This window comes from Schistocerca nitens, chromosome 12 (genome assembly GCF_023898315.1).
Source record: "Schistocerca nitens isolate TAMUIC-IGC-003100 chromosome 12, iqSchNite1.1, whole genome shotgun sequence".
NCBI lineage: Eukaryota > Metazoa > Arthropoda > Insecta > Orthoptera > Acrididae > Schistocerca > Schistocerca nitens.
Window position 1 is genome coordinate 1,559,233 of NC_064625.1, and position 18,215 is coordinate 1,577,447.

Consider the following 18,215-nt stretch of genomic DNA (forward strand, 5'->3'; position numbering starts at 1 on the left):
AAGTTGAAACGACTGTAGGCGAAAACAATAACTGTTGTAGAGCTACGATGAAGAGGCACTGCTGTAAAGACATTTGTGCTGCAGAGACGTGAAGCAGCTGTGCCTGGGGTACTGTACCTATATATTTGTACATCATGATATTTCTTTGTAGGACAATTGCATAAATTAAAAGGTGTTTTCTCAAATACATGGAAGTGAGGTTTTTTCAATATTACATTTCAAAAACAGTTCATTTTTTTGTTTCTAATAGAGAATTCACAAAATAAATACCCGGGCAATGCTGGGTGTGTCAGCTTGAAAGTAAATACACGGAGATATTCTAGCAACAGTAAAAGTTTGAGGTAAAGGACAGATTGGCAGAAGAGCAACAATTTTGATGACTAAAAACTGAGGAAAATTAATGGAGAAGTAGCTGAGGTACGAATTATCACAGTGTTGGAATTTCGGTTGTTCTTTCTTCTCGGTAGTACTTATTTTGGAAATTATGTAATGTTGAGTGACTAATGAAATGAAGCTTTAGCTGTTGACTAATCTCAGTTAATTGAAGTGATGTGCAGTGTACTTATCATTCCAAATCTGTGTACAAATTAACATCACCATAAAATTGTCTATTTTTTTTTCCACCCCACCCCCTCTCTCTCTCTCTCTCTCTCTCTCTCTCTCTCTCTCTCTCTCTCTCTCTCTCTCTCTCTTCCAGATGGAACAATTGTATTGTTCTAGTTTATTGTATTAGTTCATTGACTTCAAGGAAACAAAATGATCATATATTGCAGTAACTGAAAATGATTTTGTTAGAAATGTGTAATACTAGTGTTTTATTTATCAGATCGCTAAAACTTGGTTAGCTAGTAATCGTCAGCCCTCTATTCTGGGCGACGACGGTAGTGCGAGCGGTGCGGTCGTCGTGAAAACTTTCGGTTAAAACTTGAGATTACATAATTATCGATAACAGTTTGTGGCGTAAAGTGAACTTAGTGCTGCTGACACGTCTTTACGTGAGACATTCTCTGAGGTCAGTTCGAAAGAACGGAGATTGTGCTCGACTGCTGTCCTGGGTAAGGGCCAGAATCCTAGAAGCTGTAGTCAAAACTACTTTTGACATATTCCATCAAACCGATCGTACTTTCAGAGGAGTTGAGCTGCCAGATGCTGACACAAGGACCGACTTTTTCCTATGTTGGGAGCTTTTTTTCTGTTTGAAATCCCATAAATTTATTAAGAATAGTTGTTTAAATAGAGAATTTTGACATATTATTTGCCTGGGATTGTCATCACACTGTCAAATGTTTGACAGACAAAGATAAACAATGAAATGCTTGCAGAGAAAAAGTCCACCAGAATTTCAAAACGCACAGCACAACTAGTGTGTGTGTGTGTGTGTGTGTGTGTGTGTGTGTGTGTGTGTGCAACTCAGGGCCTCCTCTAGGTGGTGAGTAGCAATCCGTCCTGTTCATATTGTTGTTACAGACACTAAAGGTAGTAAAGGGTAAAGGAGGGGAAAAGTTAGAAATAAGGAACAAGTACAAATTATAGAGATCCCAACTCCGTCTGGAAACTGAGCCGAGGCGATTGGCTCGACAAGTGTACGAAAGTAACAGTATCGTGCAACTGTCAGAAAAGTTCTTTTACTGTAAGTGAAAGTGTCAAAATAGTCTTTGAAACACATTTATTTTGTAACATATTTTCCATGTGGACTGACACATTTCTCCTAGTAATGATCCAATGGCTGTGTACCGTATGTCAATTCTTTGCAGGATCTGCAAATTACCCACCTACACCTGAAATTGCCTATTCAGTTGAGGTTAAGTACAAATTAGTGATGGAGAGTTAGAGGAGAAATGAAAAACCTTAGAAGCTAAATGTGGGAAATACGTTTCGTGCTCTGGCATTTCCCGTATTGTAAGTTGCTTGTAGGTTGCTTTCCCCCCTCCCCAATACTGAAATACTTTCGCAGTCAGGTGCTCCGTAGTTTCATAAAAATCACCATTCTGTTTTCTTAGCCAGGTTTATTCTTGAGAATTTTGCCAACCGATATTTGTAAAGGTCTGCATCACTACCGACCGCCATTGCCGAGGCAACGAATGTTTCGTCAAAAAATACTGACACGATATTTCCCGGTGGCGGCATTCGCTTTGAAATCGTTTCATCCAGATGCTATCCGTCGTTTAAACTGGTGTTTTCCGTGTAAATGTGGGTCACCTCCGGCCACAGAACAAACATCGAAAACAGTTTCATTCTAGAATGGGCAAGTGTAAAACTTGTAGAGCTGCCTTTAACTCCACCCTTAAAGCCGTACACAGCAGTAGTACCCGAGCTTCGTAGTGCCCAGGTTCTTTCAGTGATAGCATTTTGTGTAAAATCGATTTGATTTTGTCTGCATTGTGTATCCAGTGAGGGATGGGATGAGAGTGTGATATCAGTGGGGGGGAATAGCTTTCAGCTACTGCTCACCTCCGTACTGTTTCTAGAGCTGGTATTACAGACATTAATCTCCTAAATAAATCTGCTTCGTGTCCAGATTGTTCGCTCACTAAGAGCATCACTCACTGAATGCAGAGTCCCCGGTTAGAGTTCTAGCCTGACACAGTTTTAATCTGTAAGTAACTTTCACATATTAGTCTTTCTGCTAGACGAAAAGATATGTACTTTCGAAATCTCACACACAGCAGCTGTCTTCTACACCTGCCACCCGCAACAAATGCACCAACACTGCCACCTCCCTGTGATAATGCGCGCGCGCGCGCACACACACACACACACACACACACACACACACACACACACACACCGTTTGCATTTTGTGAACACTCAGCATAGGGGGAGGAGGAGAAGAGGAAAGCACATTTGGTAGTTGCAAGATCTGGCCATACAAACGTGCTGCTTCTCTGCCATCTAAAACACTTCATTTCATTTACCATCCCGTACTGCATTTCTTCACCAGATAGAAAGCCTTTATATTTCTGATTAGAAACAGGAGTAATTCTACTGTGTGTCACAGAAAAATCAGTACTTCTGTCCCAGTTGGGAGTTCCGACTTGCATATCGTGCTGTCTGCTGACACGTTCCTCGGCTGCACGTATCCCGTACCTCGAGTCGAAGGGCTGAAACTGATCAAAACTGTAGAGATGTCTGTTCTCTCACTCTTTTTAGATCATTTATCTGTAAAACTCTGCATTTTTGTACAATCAGTGCCTGGAGATAATGAATGTGAAGTCTGCAGAAGCACAAGCTATTTAAGACAGTACTGTGTAACAGGTTGTAAAGGCTGGCATGTTAATAAGGTTCTTAGGTGAGGCGTTATCTGACATTCCCCAGAAACAGTGTGTGTTGACACGTAGAGTTAAAATGAACTAATTTATATGCAGCAGAAAGGAACAGCTCGTAGCAAATGTGGACAATGTGATTTCTGTGGCTTTTGGTAGGTGGATTACTGCCGTGCAGAGATGTGGAAATTGATGCAGTCTGTCCACACGTGGGCGCCGTCGAGTGTTCTCGCTGTTTCGTTCTGTGCTGCTGCGTTTTCACCGTTTCGTCAAATTCCACATTTGTACTTTGACGATTGATAAGGAAAGAAAATACGATAATGGTGCAACTTCTATTTTGTGCACACAACTGTGTGTGGTAACCTTCATTTTTTTGAGCAAACGTTTATCTTTTTACCAAATAGTACCTCACTTATGACTTTCGTGAATCTGAACACGGTACGTACAGTTCCACACAGTAAATTTCTAGGTGTATGCATTGATGAAGGATTGAACTGGAAAAAACACACTGAAGATCTGCTGAAACGTATGAGTTAAGCTACTTACGCTATTAGGGTCGTTGCAAATTTTGGCAATATACATCTCAGTAAATTAGCTTATCACGCCTATTTTCATTCTCTGCTTTCGTATGGCATCATATTCTGGGGTAACTCATCATTGAGTAAAAGAGTGTTCATTGCACCAAAGCGTGTAATCAGAATAATTGCTGGAGCTCATCCAAGATCATCCTGCAGACACTTATTTAAAGAGCTAGAGATCTTCACTGTAGCCTCACAATATATATATATATATATATATATATATATATATATATATATATATATATATTCACTTATGAAATTTGTTATTAACAATGCAAATGAATTCAAAAGTAATAGCAGTGTACATGGCTACAACACTAGGAGAAAGGATGATCTTCACTACTCAAGGTTAAATCTAACTTTGGTTCAGAAGGGGGTAAATTATTCTGCCACAGAAGTCTTTGGTCACTTACCTAATAGCATCAAAAGTCTGACAGATAGCCATATAGCATTTAAAAGGAAATTAAAAGAATTTCTTAATGGCAACTCCTTCTACTCATTAGATGAAGTTTTGGATATAGTAAGTGGGTAATTTCCCCATCCCCCTCAGAAAAAAATTAAAAATATTGTCATGTAATATCTTGTGTATACACCTTTTATTAACCTGACACGTTCCACATCATTACAAAGTGTCGTATTCACGATCTACGGAACAAGTACTAATCTAATCTGATGCTCGTATTTGTCTGTTACACAGTGCCATCTCGTCAGCGGCTCAGTCTTATAAATTCTTTAGGTTCGTTAACTTTACACAAATACATAATATTACGATAAATAACTCTCGTGGTTGGTAAAACACATTTATGTAATTGAAAAATCATTTTTATTCAGTTTTAGCTCTCGGAGCCTGTGAACACTTGGCACACATCGACAGAGGAAGTAGTCCAACTTTTGGGGATCCGTAATGACGCCGTGTGACTGCTGACGAGGTTTCTCGTCCTCAATTTGTGCCTCCTGGCACCCTCTCCACTACGTGGAAGCTTATAATGCGAGCCCCCCCCTCTCCCCGCCACACACACACACACACACACACACACACACACACACACACACACACCCTATCTTTCACTGTCGGTCGTGTTAAATTCTGGAGACACTTGTGAGCGTAGTTCAGATGTCGCTGTAGTCATTTTTGTTCTACCCTCTGACTGTTATTAAATAGACAAGGTGCAGCTGCCATTTTAGAAAGATTTTGCGAAGGTTTCACTTCAGAAAGGAGCTTATCGAGTCGATCGAACAAAATATATCTCGAAAATTATTTTGTGGCAAAAGTTTAATTTCTCATTGTGCACTTAGCTATATGAAATGCATTCTAAGATGATCTAAGTGAATAGAAACTGTAGGTACACTTGAATCGTTTGCCTATCCTCATTGCTGAATTATTTAAGGAAGGATAATGATTATAATCCCAAAAAAATGTGATTAACTTACTAGATTCAGAAGACTTGCACTTTATGTTTTAAGTCACACCTTACAAAAGTTTTCTACTCTTTACATTTCAAAATTTGTTGTAAACTTCACTGTCAGATGCAGCCCAAGTGTTACACTGTTACTGTTTCTACTGTCCACACGACTATCACTTTCGTACGTTGCCGTCTAGATGCCGAACTCGTAATTGCGTGACGACCTATTTTCTCGAAAATACGTAGTACAGTGAATCGAGCTGTAGTTTCATTACGAGTGACCGAACGTCTTCTTCCGTTACGAAATACGCTATGTTTTTATAAATGGCTAATGGCTATTGAGAAAGAGAAGTTCTTTGGGCAGTAATTTACTCACTATGTTCAGTAGACACTACAACTGTTTTAGCACTTTTCTTTGACGGACTATCTGAAGCAGATGTCACACGAAACACTCGTTCACTTGTCCGCAGGTCTGAGTGGACTCCCAGTGCGGTTAATCATCTCGCAGTGTGTACTTGTGATAGCTGTGTTTGTCAGGGCAGCACTGCCGTGTTTGTTCTGGCAGAGTGTACCGAGGTGGTCACTGGACCAGAGTGCTTCTAGCACTGTGTAGCTGCCTTTACACCTTAAAGGCAGCAATAGTCCTAGGTTAAAGTTCTTTCTACACCACAACTTCTATATTTTCATACTAGCAAGCTCATTATTGTTTTACAACCCTCAGTCTCTTTCTTTTCTGGCTGAATTTCTTTTTGTTATGTGTTTTCAGTATACTTGTGCAATTGTTACTTAAATGACACATTTAACATTATTACAACAGGTGTTGAGAATATAGTATATGGAATATGTGGCTAATTGGTTGTGTACAGTTGATTACAGAGAATGTCAGTTAATTTCTGTGATTTCAGAATAGTTGTTCCTGTAGTACATAAGCTTTGACTGAAAACACGGTGGACAGTACTAAATGAATAAAATGTAATGTAATAATCCGTTTTGGTTCACCAAATGTACGATAAAGGAAACCTGTAAAGTATGCCCGGATGGAATAATTTAACTTCAAAGGTATTTGCACCGAGAGAGCAGCTCGTGTTTTGAGGTGGCGAGTGACACCGTCTTCGTCACTCGAAGAATGGGGGAGGAGGCTAGATTCTGGATATGTCTGCAGCTGCGAGAGAGGGATTCCGAAGAATGAAACTCCGAAGAGATTGTGTCAGAAAGTCACCCGGGGCCCACGTACGAATCGAAAGTGACGAGACGGACGGGGTCTGGCATCGGCACTTAACTGTACTCCGTCACTTGAAAAGGGGAGAGACGGATACCTTTGTGTGAGAGTGGGAAAATAAGAAGTTCCTAATTTGTAATAAACACTAATGCGAGCACGTAAAATTCTGCACGAAATGTGAACTTTTTGTCAGTCAGTTTACCTGCCTATAGCAGTGATGTGGGAAACTGCTGTAAGGGATTCATCTGTGGTGCTTTTAATACCCCACTCCCCTCCTCCCCCAAATATTATGCCCTATAACAATTTAATCAGATTGGGAGACAACTTTGTAGTACGTAAATTAAGATTTCTCGAGAAAGACATTGCTAGAACCCGTAATCACTCCTTACATTAATAGAGTATTTGTTAATTCTCAAGTTCACAGTACAAACTTTCTACTGAAATGTGGAAAAAATCAGAAGATGTTTTCTTTAAAAAATAAAAGAATAAAATGAAAAAGAGGAGCAGGTATTTGCTAAAATTGTGGTTTTGACTGTTACATCAGATGCTGAAACTTCCACACTCGGCTCTGGTAAGCTGGTAGCCAGCCACTTATTACACTTCTGGCCTCACCCCCTATTATCTTTTTATTTTTCACTTTCCATTTGCTAACAAAATAATTCAATATTTTCTCGACAAAAAGAAAATGGAAAGGCTGTCCGTACAAATGGGTCGTCAGTGTTTTAATGCTGGCTCAGTATTCGTTAACTGTTCGTTAGTTCAGTCATCACATTCGGTACATTTTATCGAAAGGGAGAACCTCCGAGAATGTGGAAATCGTCGAAGTATTAATAAGTCACAGAGACTTAACCTGTACACTGGGTTACCAAAGAACTATCGTCGTGCTGCTAACTGATTTTTGCGGTTGTTGCTGTCGTTACTGCAGTCCTCGGTAGAGAGACCGGTTCGATTAGCTCACCGTGGCCGTTCTGTCGTGTACGAGCCCGTTTGAATTATGCAGGCAGGCGAATACAAAATTTTATTGTTGTTGTTGTTGTTGTTGCTGCTGTTATGATCTTCCCACTGAAGTCTGTTGCAGCTCTCCATGCTTCATGCTACTCTATTCTGTGTAAACCATTTAGTCTCCAGATAACACCCTACATCCTTCTAAATATGTTTACTGTATTCATGTCTTGGTCTCCCTCTACAAATTTGATGCCCCCCCCCCCCCCCACCACTCTCTCTCTCTCTCTCTCTCTCTCTCTCTCTCTCTCTCTCTCTCTCTCTCTCTCTCTCTCCCCCCTCTCTCTCCCCATATTAAGTGATCTGCTGATGTCTCAGAATTGTCCTATCAATTGATCCCGTCTTCTAGACAGGTTGTACCAAAAATTTCTTTTCTCCTCAGCTCTATTCAGTACCACGTCATTAGTTACATTATCTATCCATCCAATTTTCACCATTCTTCTGTATCAGCAAATTTATATAGAGCTTCTACTCTCTTCTTGTCTAAACTGTTTATTGCCCATAGTTTCACTTCCTTACATGGCTACATTCCATGCAGATACCTTCAGAAAAGATTTCCTAACACTTAAATGTATATTCAGTGTTACCAAATTTCTCTTCTTCAGAAACCATTTTCTTGACATTGCAAGTCTACATTTTATATCCTCTCTCCTTCAGCCATTGTCAGTTATTTTGCTGCCCAAATAGCAAAACTCATCCACTACTTTAAATGTCTCGTTTCCTAGTCCAATTCCCTCAGCATTATCAGATTTAATTCGACTAATTCCATTATCCTCGTTTTGCTTTTGTTGGTGTTCATCTTATATCCTCCTTTCAAGACACGTCCATTCCATTCAACTGCTCTTCAAGTCCTTTGCTGTCTCTGACAGAATTACAGTGTCATGGGCAAACCTCGATATTCTTATTTTTTCTCCGTGGACTGTAATTCCTATTCCAAATTTTTACTTGGTTTCCTTTATTGCTTGCTCAGTGTACAGATTGAATAACATCAGGGATAGGCTGCAACCCCGTCTCGCTCCCTTCTCAACTCCTGCTTCCCTTTTGTGCCCATCAACTCTTATAACTGCCGTTTTGTTTCTGTTTAAGTTGTAGGTAGCCGCTCTCTTCCTGTGTTTTACCCCTGCTACCTTCATAATTTTGGAGGATTCCAGTGAACGTTATCAAAAGCTTTCTCAAAATCTACAAATACTATAAAATTAGGTTTGCTTTTACTTAACCTGTCTTCTAAGATAATTTGCAAGGTCAGTACTGCCTAATGTGTTCCTACATTTCTATGGAATTCAAATTGAATTTATCTAGAGTCCAAACTGATCTCTGAGGCCGACTTCTACCTATTTTTCTATTCTTCTGTAAAGAATTTCTGTTAGCATTTTGCAACTGTGATTTACCAGATTGATAGTTTGGCAGTATTCACACCTGTGAGCACCTGCTGTCTTTGGAATTGTAACTGTTATATTCTTCTCGGGGTATTTCAGCCATCTTGCACACCAGACGGTAGAGTTTTGTCACGGCTGGCTCTCCCAAAGCTATCAGTAGTTCTGACAGAATATTGTCTACTCCTAAGGCCTCGTTTCGACTCGGGTCTTTCTCCCGGAACACCCTGTATAAGGGCACGAATTTGATTCACTGGCTCTTTGCCCATCAGATTCTTCTCCCATTATCATATCTCTCATCTCATTTTCATCTGTGTCCTCTTCCATTTATATAATACTGACTTCAGGTACACCTCCCCCGTATAGACCTTCTATATTCTCCTTCCAACTTTCCCCTTTCTTCAGAATAAAGAAGCACTAAAAAGGCCAGCTGAGGAAAGTAGTTCCCACCAGAAGGTGGGACAGGTTAGAGGCACATCTGCTTCGGCATTGTGAGGTAGTCGACTTAGTGCTGGGAGTGACAGCAGAAGGGCTAGAATGTGTGAAGCTGATTATAGGAGATGTAGCCATTAAATAGAGGTGAAAAGATGGAGGACAGGATTGAACCAGTAATGACAGAGAAATGTCGGGCACTGCATCGTGTTGCCACTCGTGTAAACACACGTAGATGGGGTCGAGTAGCCGAGTGGGTGATTGCTGCGAGAGTTGAATGTTCACAATCACTGACAGGTATACACAGTGTCCCAGGAGGAACAGTCAATATTCTGTTATACGACAGTAACAATCGTTCAAAGCAAAAATATTCTAATAAACGTGAGCTCTAAAATACACATCTTAAGAGTTATGAGCGTCTGCTCGTATTTGCTGTTGTGAAACACATCTCTTCTACTGAACAAGTGGTCACAGATCTTCAGATATCACTTTACAGCCCATGTTTACTAGACAATTTTTTCTCATTTTGGTCCACACTGTATCCACCTACGACATGGAAAGTAAAGAGCTTGCAGTAGGAGAGATTTGTTTTACAGTACCAAAGATGAACAAGTATTCAAAGCTTTTAAGGGGTTCAGTTTAGAGCCCAAGTTTACTAGACACGTTTGTGTCGAACGATCGATCGTACCGTATCCCTCGACGCTGAACATTTGTCCTGCGACGCCCTGTGTTAGGGGGTGAAGACAGAGTTTGCTTTAGGCCACTTGCAAATTGGCACAGTGGGAGTTCCAGAAAGTTTTTATTAACACGGTCAGCATTGTAAAGTAAGAAGATCATAGTGAAAATAATAAATTACACAGAAAAGGTTACAGGTAGTAAGGGGAAAAAAATTGACAGTTACTTACTTTGCAAGATATTAGAAATGACAAATCACATTGTGCATCTACTGTTGCTGTACAGGAAACGATCAATAATGAAGTGAACTGTTTGAGACTTTAGAGGAACGCATCTCCGACACAAGAATATACAGTAAAGCTGCACAATGCTCAGAATAGAATTGACAACAGCTTTACTTTTTATGTTAGTGTCACTTCATTTACCATTAGTGTAGACAACAGGTTTTTTGAGACTTACGTATTTTTAATTTCTGATTTCTTATTTATTTTGCTTTTATTCTATTGTTCATTTATCATTTAATTTGTAGTTCCATTGCAAAACAGTACCAACTGTAACTTACAGTCACATAAATTTTTCTGGCGCAGCTGCTCACGATTTCAAAACTTGCCTTCGCATATTTGAACACGTGAAACACAATCATTTTCTTGTGAGTTGTAAAGAATGGTTGCTTAGTAAAGAACTTGGTAAATTTTGTCGAATGACTGTGGGAAGCTGTTTCTTATCTAAGAGTAAGTGTGAATGTCTAAGCATTTTTCACTGTTCTTGCTGACATGATCTCTGGAATGTGTAATGTGAAACCTGGCTGTATAAATGTTCTGGAATGTTGGAAAATTTGGTTAGAAGATATTTAACTTTACTTCCCTATCATATATATATATATATATATATATATAAAAACTACAATCTGCATTCCATAGGCAGCCAAGGTATCTATATTTTGCCCTAATCCTTTAGTCACTAGTAGATTACATTTTATAGTGTGTGTGAATACACAGCCTCGAAGGTATCTCCGGGAACAGACGTGCGGTGACAGGTGTCGATCTCACAGCAGGTACTTCGGACGACAAGAAGGGGACACCGCCCCCGCGCCCGCCACCACCGTCGACGAGCCAGGGGGGATCGTCCGCCCCGCCGCCGGTGACCCCTGCCGCAGGGACCGGGGCACTCCCGTACCCCGTGTACCCGCAGGGCATGCCCGTGCCGTACGGTGCGTCGTCCGCCGCTCCGTATCCGACGTACGTGCCGCCCCCCGGCTCGTTCAACCCTTACACCGCCGGTGTCGGGGGAGCTGCAGTACCGTATCCACATCAACCAGGTACGTCGTATTTCACTCTAAGTTTTTTCCACCCTCGTTAAGTCGGTGTTCATTAAGAGCCACAAATAATGGTGAAGTTGCGTAGATCTAGAGTTGCGTAGATCGTACTAGCGCGTACAGATCCCCCTCGTCCCACGTTTTTTCATATTCTGTGACTGCATTATTCTTTCACTTTTTATTTCCTCCTCTAATCGATCTTTACTTCTTAATTTGCTCCTTCTGGCTGGCACAGAGCTTATCATTGTACTGTCTTCAACCTCGTGCTCTCTCTCCCCTTTATTTTTGCCTAACTTCTTTCTCGTAGTATACGGGTTTCTCTCAGCTCGAGGTCCGAGTGCCTTGCCGACCTCGTATACTTTCTGAGCTCTTCTGGCCAGTTTATCTGTCTTCCGTTGTGTCCTAGTCCTGTTCACAGTACTGTAAGTTACATTGCCTATTGATAAGTAGTCATTTTAACACACAGTCAGAACCTCATATACAGATACGATAATGCAGAAGAATACTAAAAGTGAGATACTCTTCAGACTGATACACAAAAGATTTATTTGTCGAGATTAACGTATTTTTTATGTTGTTTTTACATTATGTTGGAATTGTAGTATGGAATACGTCATAACTGAACAGTGTAATCTGTAAATGGAAGGAACCTTGTAATTTTCTTCTGCACATAGCAGTGTGTATTTGTGAGAGAGAAGCTGCAGGAGTGTAACACTGTGAAGTACTTCCCAGATGGGTTCTCTCCCGTTTCAGTAAATAGTAAGCTGAGCTGCTGATACTAGACCTGACTACGGTGTACTCCACTAATTCCGTAATGTGAGTAGGGCCACTAATTCTGTGACTCGAACTCGGGACTTCACCGAAAGAACTACCCGAGCACGACTCGCGACCTGTCTTCGCAGCTTTACTTGCACCGGTGCCTATTCTCCTACCTTCCAAATTTCGTAGAAGCTCTCTTGCGAGACTAGCATTCCTGGGAGAAAGGGTATTGTGAAGACACGACTTAGCCACAGCCTGGGGATGATTCCAGAATGAAATTTTTACTCTGAAGTGGAGTGTACGCTGATACGAAACTTCATTCTGCAAACATCTCCCGAGCCGTGGATAAGCTGTGCCTTCACAATATCCTTTCTTCCGGGAATGCTAGTCCTGCAAGTTTTGCAGAAGAGCATCTGTGAAGTTCTAAAGGTAGGAGACGAGGTACTGGCAGAAGTGAAGCTGTGAAGACGGGTCGCGTGTCGTGCACGGTCGGCTCAGTCGGTGGAGCACTCTCCCGTAAAGGCAAAGATCCGGACTTCGGATCCCGGTCTGGCACACAGTTTTAATCTGCCAGGAAGTGTTGCATTAACACACACTCTGCTGCAGTGTGAGAATTTCATTTTGCACTATTTTTGTGTCTACCACTTCTAAACCACTGTCTGGTACAGATAGAAGCTCACAGATTGGCATTTGTTACTGTAGCGTTTCCAGTCACCGAACAGTCACGAGGAAGGGCTAATGTTGCTGTCCTCGGCCGGCAGTAAGCTGTGGCGTACTGTGCCTCGGTACTGAGCACTTCCCCGTCTGCTCCTCCGGCAGAACCTTCGAGTAATCGTTCTGTCGGAGACCCCACACTCGAGGACTCTCTCGGGATGTACGCTCTGGCACACGTAACTGACTGTGGGAACACACGTCCACATCCTATCCGATTTAAAACCTACTGCAATCAGTTGCTTAGGCCCAACAGACAAATAAAATTGAAGAATGACATTTTGAAACCGTACTGTGTACAAAATTTTGTATTTATTTATTTTTTGCATTGCCACTTTCAGGCATTGTCCATTCTCCAGTGTGTCTGAAACGTAACACACCACAGTAAAAAGGAGTCAAACACAAATCGTATAACTGCATCGAATGCACCATTATACGAACATAGTATCTACCACCTGTAACGTACGTGGCTACATCAGTAGCAGTAGCAGTAATTTAATAATCGCGTACCGTGCATAATGGTGCAAAGCACAGCCATCAAACATCCTCGTCTAAAATAGAAATGTGCACTGTGGGAAAGTGCTTACGAAAACAAAAGTATTACCGAGTTATTTGAATGTCACATCCGAACAGAAGCACTAGTATACACTCCCTCGACGAACTGTCACGTGTGCAGTTTGCACGGGAGATTCTGAACTGTCGGTCAGAGTATAAAAATATGATGATCGTAAAACTATTGATACGATTTCAAAAATATACCTGTCTCTTAGTAATGCTAATGCTGACGGAGTTGTCAATCTGTTGTTTCTTGAGATAAACACCGTGAATCGTAAACGTTTAATTAGAGGTACAACAATATGAAAAGGGTAGATTGCTACTCACCACACAGACATGGCACTGAGTTGGAGACAGGCACAATGACAAAAAGAAATATTTCAAAGCTTTTGGACAAGGTCATTCTGCAGAAGCAGAAGTCTAGCTTTGGTGGGTAGTGGGGATAAGGACGATATGTGGGATGGGGAGGGGGAAAGATGCTAGTGTGTGAAGGGCGTGATGGGAGCAGGGTCAGGAAGCTGTGCTACTGTGAGAGGGACTTGTGGGGAGGGAGGAGTGTGTGTGTGTGTGTGTGTGTGTGTGTGTGTGTGAGTGGGTTAGGCAGATGGAGGCGGGGGCGGTATGGGAACAAAGGATGTGTTGTAGGGGAGTTACCTCCTGTGCAGTTCAGAAAAACTGATGTTTCTGGGAAGAATCCAGGTGGCACAGGCTAGAAAGCAATCATTAAAGTGAAGCAATGGTGTCGGGTGGCACGTTCGGCAACTGAGTGGTCGAGCCGTATATCGATACAGGTCCGGCATCTGGGTGTGTGACAGGGATGCGAGCCACGAGGTGAACGGTTGGAAGCACAGTACAGTACCACTGTGGGAGGGGTGGGTAAGCTATTTCCGATTTCAGTGCAGGATGAAAGACATTTGAAATTACGGCAGAGAATACGATTCAGGTGCTGCAGTCACGGGTGGTACAGAGTCGAGAGAGTAGAAGCCCTCTGTGGCCGGACAGTGGGCGTGTCGGAAGTGACGGGTCACCGGAAGGACGAGGTGTGGGAGACGCATTTCCGGGGAAGATCGGCGGGCGATTTCGGCCCGCGAAGGCTTCGGCGAGACCCCTGCCGTATTTCGACGGCGACCGCCCGTCGCTACGGCCCCGTCGACCGCGTGCGGCCGAGCCGTACGGGAGGGACTTCCCGACGTAGAACGGGTAGCGGCTGTAGAAGTGGAGATACTGCCTGCGGTCGCGAGGTTCGATGCGGGCGAGGTACCGGTGCGGCCGTCCTCGAGGTAGAGGTCCGTACCGAGGTAGGGGGGTCGTCGGGCCGAGGCGGACGAGGTGAAGCGAACGTCGGAGACGGTGCCGAGCTTCCGGAGGAATGTGGGTAGTGTGCCCTCGCTCTCGGTCCCCATCACGAAGGTGTCGTCCTCGGTTAATCCGTACCGGATAACGGGTCCGACATTCTGGGTAATTCGGAAGCATTCCACTAGGTGGCGCAGGAATATATTATCAGAGGACGGACACGCAGGTGCCCGTTTCCGAACCACGAGTTTGTCCGTAGACGGTGCCTCCGAAAGAGGAGCAATTGCAGGCGAGCGTACGGTTGCTCGTAGTGACCGGTAATGGTGTTATAGGCCGAGGTAGTGTTCATTAGTGGCAAGAGGTGCACGGCATCGACAGTAACGAGCGGGGCACCTCCTCCTTACCGCCCGTGCTGGACTGCAGCTCGTGTCGGGCAGTCGCAGTTGGGCCTCGGTGCCCAGACGCAGTAGTTTTGTGTCTGTGTGGTGTGAGAGGTAGTTGTTGTGCAATTGTGTGTGGACGTTATCCAAAAGCTCTGAAATACTTCTTGTATTCTTTTTCGTGTTGCATCCTCTATGTGGTGAGTAGCAGTCTCTCTCTCTCTCTTCCATATTGTTGTTGTTGTTCCGTCCTGTGCTTTCCCTCGTGCAATTAAGGTTATCTGTGCACCACCGAGTCGGCACAGTAACGTTCTTCCGATCGGCCTCGCCCGGACTCGTGCTGCACGGTGTTTGACTCTGACGCTACTAGCACCGTGCTACTACTGTATCTCTGTGACACTACGGGTAATTGCCGGACTGTGCTAGAAAACGACTGGCCTTCGACTACCCGGCTGTGCCCGGTACTTGTTCTTTCACTTTGACTGTGTTAACGTGGAAAGTGCCGAGTTGCACTGCGGTTCGGTGTCTCGACTAGATACGACAGTTCGGAGGTTAGAGGAAGGTGAGGGTGGCATCTAGATATAACCCGTAACATTCCACCGTCTCACTGTACGGCTACACGATAGTGTGTCTAATTTTCGTCCTCTGTTTTATTCCGACAGGGTACGTCTACCCTTTCCCGCAGCCGCCGCCGTACCAGTCTTACCCCGGCTATCCTCAGCAGCAGCAGCAGCAGCAGCAGCAGCCGCCACAGAACAGGCAGTGGTGACGTAGTTCCGGAGCCCCGGGGCTGCCAGCTGCAGCTCCGAGACTGTGCACCGCGGCATAAAATTTACCCGTCTGTCAGTCTATCTGCACGTAAGCCTGCAGGCCTCACCACAGCTAGTCGCACGGGAACTACGTGCGTCAAAATTGCCGTTCGTTACGTATTTCTACGCATTTTGTGCTTCTGTAAACCTCCTGTACTTCCACCTCGGACGTCACTGCCGCTCTTCGAGAGGCGGGCGGAAAGGTGCCGGTCTCCGTCTACGTAGCCGTCTGCTGTCGTCCTCCCTCTGCGCGGCGTGCCGTGGCCGGCACTCGCGACGGCACGCGGTATCGTATCGCACCGGGTCTCGTTTCCGTACGCGGCTACACTGATTGTCGTACGTTTGTCGTTCGAGAATATTTGAAACTGATCTTTTAACTTCTCGCCTGAACGGACATTTTTAGGCAGGCTGTGTCGGAGACTGCTGTGCACACAACATTCCTACCCTCTTTTCTCCAATTGATTTCTGTGCCTTTTTCTGTGGGCAAAAGTTGGTGAGCTCGTATGGGGGCACTTTTAAGCTAGTCCCTCCTCTAGGAAGGTGCGTATATTCGGTTTAAAAAAACTTGCTCTGTACTCTTTCTTTTATCATCATTTAATTTTAACAGGCAGTTTCATTCTGTCTCAAAGTAAGGATGTGTGGCGTACAGCTCCGGTCGGTTTTCTAATTTCCACTGTCTGAAAAGTAGGCAGAGAGATGTGTAGCTTTGCTTGTGGAAATGAGCAGCCCGAGTGTAGAGGAGACTGTGGTGCTTCTCCTTCTGAGACTGTGTGTAGAAGGCTTTACTGTACTGTCTCTCTTTTATTTCAGTTGTTACTATTATAATAATCAAAATGTGTTTTGTAGTGAGTTTGCTTGATTTCTTTTTATATTCCCAGCATTTGCATTGCTGGTGTGATGTTTATACAGTTAATTATGCTGGAGATGGTAAGTGCTGCACAGAAAACTCTTATATATTTTGTATGTTAAAAAGTTCAATCAATAAAAATATGTTGAGGATTAATTGCTGTTTCTTAAAATTATTTACGACATTTGCGCTCGCCTTTTCCTCCTACACGACAGCCGTCAAATCTGGTACTCTGCAGGTGTCTCGTTACTGAGGCAGAGAATAATACCTCAGTATATGGATGGTTGACTTGAAATGTAAAACAAAATCTTTATAAACTCCAACATCTGATGTTTTTCTGCAATTATTTTGTCAAGTTTATGACAAAGTTTTGTGCAGTTATATTGCTGTTTAAGTGGTGGTGGTGGTGGTGGTTAGTGTTTAACGTCCCGTCGACAACGAGGTCATTAGAGACGGAGCGCAAGCTCGGGTTAGGGAGGGATTGGGAAGGAAATCGGCCGTGCCCTTTCAAAGGAACCATCCCGGCATTTGCCTGAAACGATTTAGGGAAATCGCGGAAAACCTAAATCGGGATGGCCGGAGACGGTATTGAACTGTCGTCCTCCCGAATGCGAGTCCAGTGTGCTAACCACTGCACCACCTCGCTCGGTGCTGTTTAAGTCATCTGTTATGAAACTACAAGCACACGCAAAAAAGTGAAAATTCGTAGGTCCGATATTTGTTTCAGACGATCAGTCGATAGCAGATAGGAGTGAGGAAGAGCTGCATTTTGATGAAAACTGGAAATATCTCCCCAGACAGAGGAATTGTGAACTGAAACTAGTTATAAATAGGGACTGTCGGAATCTTTTCAGAACACGTTCCGTAAGAACACATTTATTCCTTTCTGGTAATTCAGCATACCTGACTCTTTTTGCCCGGGTGTGGGACTGACGCCAAATGTGAGGCGAGCGGCAGCAGACACCCGGCACCGACGCTCTGAAGTGATTCGTAGTGACGGCTCACCTAACGAAATTCGAGTTCGCTGCTGTGCACGACACTGTGTTGTCCGGAGGACAGACGACCGGATTTGATGCTGCGGTGAATAGTTCATTTAGACCGGTGCTTCACAAGTTACGGTCTGGTGGAGTGTTGTTTGTATGTCACTGTTGTTTTTCCCCGTCTTGTTCCATTTCCCAGTGGTACTTAGGGAGAAACTACTGTCTGTCAGTCTCGAATGAGCTTTTCTGTAGTTTTTGTATAGTTTTCTATAGTTTTTCTGTTAATCATTTTATGACATGTATATGGGAGAGATTTGTTCACTGATTTCTCGGTGACATAAGTTCCTTGGGTATTACGATATGGATACTAAAGACTAGCACAAAACAAGTAATTATGGATTACAAAATTTATAGCCATATTCACTCAAGTACAAGAATGACCCTACCCTTGAGAAAAAATTATTTTTAACCTATCCTGACTAACAAAATTATTAACTGTTTTAATGACATAATCTGACAAAGTTAAATCTTACCTGTTCTAAACGTATGCCACTTATTGATTGCCTATCTTTTGATCATACAAAGAGAAATAAAATAAAGAGGAAATGCTTAATATTA

At 43.2% G+C, this 18,215-nt stretch overlaps 1 protein-coding gene across 7 annotated transcripts in view; it reads left to right on the forward strand.

The window, feature by feature from the left end:
• The window catches only part of LOC126215386 (programmed cell death 6-interacting protein), a 168,801-nt gene extending 152,028 nt beyond the window's left edge, over positions 1-16,773 (forward strand). For 4 of the 7 annotated variants that reach the window (XM_049942089.1, XM_049942087.1, XM_049942090.1 and 1 more), the window contains 2 exons: positions 11,000-11,266; positions 15,624-16,773. In XM_049942089.1, coding sequence (XP_049798046.1) covers positions 11,000-11,266; positions 15,624-15,730 — 374 coding nt within the window. In that variant the 3' untranslated portion in view covers positions 15,731-16,773. The remainder of the gene's footprint in view (positions 1-10,999; positions 11,267-15,623) is intronic. The other 3 variants (XM_049942088.1, XM_049942091.1, XM_049942093.1) reach the window with 1 other exon arrangement.
• The last annotated feature ends 1,442 nt before the right edge of the window (positions 16,774-18,215 follow it).